The sequence below is a fragment of the Daktulosphaira vitifoliae genome, unplaced genomic scaffold, assembly GCF_025091365.1.
Source record: "Daktulosphaira vitifoliae isolate Bord-2020 unplaced genomic scaffold, ASM2509136v1 Scaffold_2, whole genome shotgun sequence".
Classification (NCBI taxonomy): domain Eukaryota; kingdom Metazoa; phylum Arthropoda; class Insecta; order Hemiptera; family Phylloxeridae; genus Daktulosphaira; species Daktulosphaira vitifoliae.
The window spans coordinates 14212437-14216149 of NW_026099573.1; the positions used below are offsets into that span (position 1 = coordinate 14212437).

General features: G+C 32.8%; 1 protein-coding gene across 1 annotated transcript; it reads right to left on the minus strand.

Annotated features, from left to right (window-relative positions):
• Nucleotides 1–764: 764 nt before the first annotated feature.
• On the minus strand, nt 765–3700 carry LOC126899020 (52 kDa repressor of the inhibitor of the protein kinase-like). The gene is made up of 2 exons (XM_050673497.1): nt 1356–3700; nt 765–1252 (listed from the first exon to the last, which is right to left on the minus strand). The coding sequence occupies exons 1-2, from the start codon at nt 2757–2759 to the stop codon at nt 1001–1003; spliced, it is 1656 nt and encodes a 551-aa protein (XP_050529454.1). The 5' UTR covers nt 2760–3700; the 3' UTR covers nt 765–1000.
• Between the last annotated feature and the right edge of the window lie 13 nt (nt 3701–3713).

Sequence of the window (3713 nt, forward strand, 5' to 3'; positions counted from 1 at the left end):
AATGAGGAAATATTAGAGAGAGTAAAAAAAAAAGATTTTTAATCTAGAATAATGTCGTAATGTCTGGAACTACGGAAAAGTTGGAAAAATATCTTTCACAAAAGGAGACTGTCTGAAAAAAAAAAANTTCACGAAAGGCGACTGTCTGAAAAAAAAAAATTTTATTTACCACTTTTTTTGACTGTTTCAAACTATTTAAAAATAGTAAAAATTGAAATTTGGTGATGGAGATAGTTCTAGACATAGGCAAGTCTATAAATAAAACTCTTTAAACATTTCAAGTAAATCGGTCCGGTAGAACCTAAGAAATCGTGGGTATCGTTTTGAAAAAGATAGTTCCGAAAAAAACGCGTTTAAAGTTTCGCGTAAAGTTTTTCGTAGTCTAAGTTATGAAATAATATTTTAGACTTACATTTATTCAATCTGCCAAAATGACATATTCTTGAATAGTCAAACTTTGAAAATATATAAAAAAGTAAAAATCGATTTTTTTAAATTTCTAGACTAGAATACTCCTTTAATAATCTCTACAATAAGTAGATTTTATCTCATAATTAAAGGGTTAGTTTGTATTTTAAATAAGGGAACTCTGTTTTGGTGATCTTGTATAATCATTATGTGTGCCATAAATGTAAAAATGATAACATAATATTATACGTTAGTATTATAAAAAATAATATAATATTACATTGGGTAATAAAATGTATTTATTTATTTATACACACATATTGGTGTTCAGTAAGTAAGGAAACAGGTCAATTGTTATAAACAGTGGCGGATCCACGGGGGGGGTTTTCGGGTCCGGACCCCCCCCATGGGAATAATGTTTTTACATTTCATGCTAAAATTCTAGATGACTCAAGCTAAAAAAAATTTTTTCTTCCAAATTCAATTTATTTCATAATAAAAATAATTGTTAGTATTGTAATTCAAAATTTCGAGTGATTATAAAATATTTTTTTGAAAAATCGATAGATGATGAAGGATGTAACATGTTTTTTCAAGCACTCTTAAATTTTCGAGGTTTTTCGAAAAATTTTCTGAGAATTTCCTCTTCAGTTATATTAATGTGATGGTGGATGTTCAAAGACGCAAGGCCGTTGAGACGCTCCTGTACCATCGTGTTTCTAAGATAATCCTTAATCCGTCGTAAAGTCGAAAATGAGCGTTCTGGAGTTGCTGTTGTCACAGGTAACACTGCCAAAATTCGCAACATTTTGTTGACGTTTTTAAAAGTTTCATTATTCATGATCTGAAAAAATTGCTTCTGCTTAAATTTTTGATAGAAATATTTATTTACGTTATTCTGTTTAAAACCTCAAAGAAATCTCTTTTTTTTATTGGGAGATACTTACTGATAATGCATCAAGTGCATTTTCGATGTTCTGATTGTGGATTCGTTGTCTCCACATTTTGACTTCTGAAATGAAATTACTCTCGGAACAATCCAATACTTCTTCGTAAAATTGGTAAAGGCTGGCGCATTTTTTTTCATCATATTCTTGCTTGAGAAATAGCTGTCCGAAACTTTGAAAAACTATTTTGTGTTTTTGGAATCGACTTTCGAGATGACAAATGTAAGTATCAAGAAATGGAATGTAGAATGCGAGTTTGTAGTAATCTTCAACTGTTTGCGTTTCAATGTTGCAACGATATTTCTGTCGTTCACATCGACGAGGCGTTTTCATTTCAATTTCGTATTCAGAACAAATTTCAGAAACTTTTTCATAAATAATGTGGAAGTATGAATTTACGTTTTCCCGCTTTTCCTTGAAATCATTCAAAGCATCATCAGCCAATTTGGTTGCTTCTCCTAGATCTTGATTCTTTAACTGCAATTCTCGACTTAATGGTAAAACGAGGGAATTGATCGACTCCATTATTTGGCAGGAAATTTGAAATTCGACTGTGAAAATTGCCGTCAGAAGTTGAGATGCTAAGCTTGAAGTCTCTCGATCCCTCCACGTTTTTATTTCTTCTAACGCTTCAATAACAGCTGGTTGAAGTTCGACGTACGTTGATACAGCTTCATGAGATTGAGCCCATCTTGTAGGACAGATAGACTTCAATTTTTCTCTCCTTTGCTCACTTTTCTTCGTCATTTTGGCAATTTCGTTCTTTAAAATGCTTTGTCTCTTGGGCCAGTGAAAAAATGCTTGAATTGATCCGACAGTCCCCAACGCGTTTTTAATACCAGATACTTCGCAAGCTGCATTAATAGTTAAACTGAAGCTATGTGCAGCACAATGCACATAAATTGCAAGAGGAAAAAAAGATCTCAAATAAGCCTGCGCCCCGTGAAATTCACCACTCATTGCTGGAGCTCCGTCATATCCTTGGCCATACATAAATGAGCAATCCACGCCGATGTCGATCAGGTAATTTTTGATAGACTTTGCTAAAGCTTGTCCAGAAACGTCAGTTACTGGAACGAATCCAAGAAAATCCTCGCAGATATTAGGTTCAGAATCTAAGTATCGTACGCAAATAGAAAATTGCTCTATACTGGAAATATCAGTCGATTCATCAGCCAAAACTGAAAATCCTTTTGATTGATTTATTTTATCAACGATCTTTTTTCTGATCACTTCATGGCAAGTTTCAATAATTTCATTCTGAATGGTTTTGCTAAGATATGTTGCATTTTTTGGAGTGGACAGAAGGTTTTTTTTGAGCAGTTCGTCACCTTCAGCTCGATATCGTAGAAGTGCACGAAAGTTTCCTTCATTCAAATATTGTCCGGTAGTTTTTTTACTCATATCAGATTCGTTGTACAAACATCCGTCGTCTCTATGGCCACGAAGTGCAATGCCTTGACGTCCACACAAAATTATAGCGCTAACTATGGGTTTCAGTCTCTCATGATTTTCTTCTTTCGTTTTTAAAATTTGCTTGTTAAGTTGTTCATCGATAGATTTAGTTTTACCAAACTCGATATCACGTAAATTTTCAATACCAACAACGGATTTTTTATGGTAATCAAGGTTTTCGTGGTTTCGAAAAGTTTCTTTTGCGTGTTTCCATGTATTAAACGGCTTTTTGATAAGTTTTCCCAGACTTACATCGCCTATTCCACCGGTTTTCGTGCTAAAAGCTATGCAATACTTACAGTATGCACCATTTTCTTTAGCAGAATATGCCAGCCAATAAAATTCCTCTAGCCATTTTCTTTGAAACGATAAATTTTTTGCGGTCGATTTCGGAAACAAAAAATCAGCTGGTGGTACCCACGAATCATTTACGATGTTAAGAATTTCATTTGCATTTTTTTTACTTAAAAGTTTAGTTGAGGCTGAAGCTATGTCGTTTTTGAATGAAGGTGAATTTTTAATTTGGATTGACGTATTTTTTGTGGCTGATTGTTCGACAGTCTCTTGTGGATTTTCCTCAAGGTTCGACTTCTCTGTCTTTTCAATCTAAAAAAATATGTAAGAAACCCAGAATTTTTAGTTTATTTTTATTTTTATTCATTTTGAAAGTTATATTGTGTATTTTGAAATTAAAAATGATGTTTTGAAGAGGTAAAAAACGTAATAAGTCAACCACGTAGAGTGATACATTTCCTTAATCCAGCTATGCATGTTAAGTTATTATAAAAATATGTACAAGTTGAAAAGATTAGGAACGTAAACACTTGTTGACACAGAATGCTTGTTCACAGTAAAATATCTTGTGCAAAAAAATTTACATTTCAAGTAATTTTTTTTTTTTTT

Bases quoted from the DNA above. Each gene is read 5' to 3' on its own strand.
- LOC126899020 (XM_050673497.1), bottom strand. From the start codon at position 2,759: ATGAGTAAAAAAACTACCGGACAATATTTGAATGAAGGAAACTTTCGT. The intron at 1,253-1,355 runs GTAAGTATCTCC...CAATTTTTTCAG, and splicing joins ATGCACTTGATGCATTATCA to ATCATGAATAATGAAACTTT.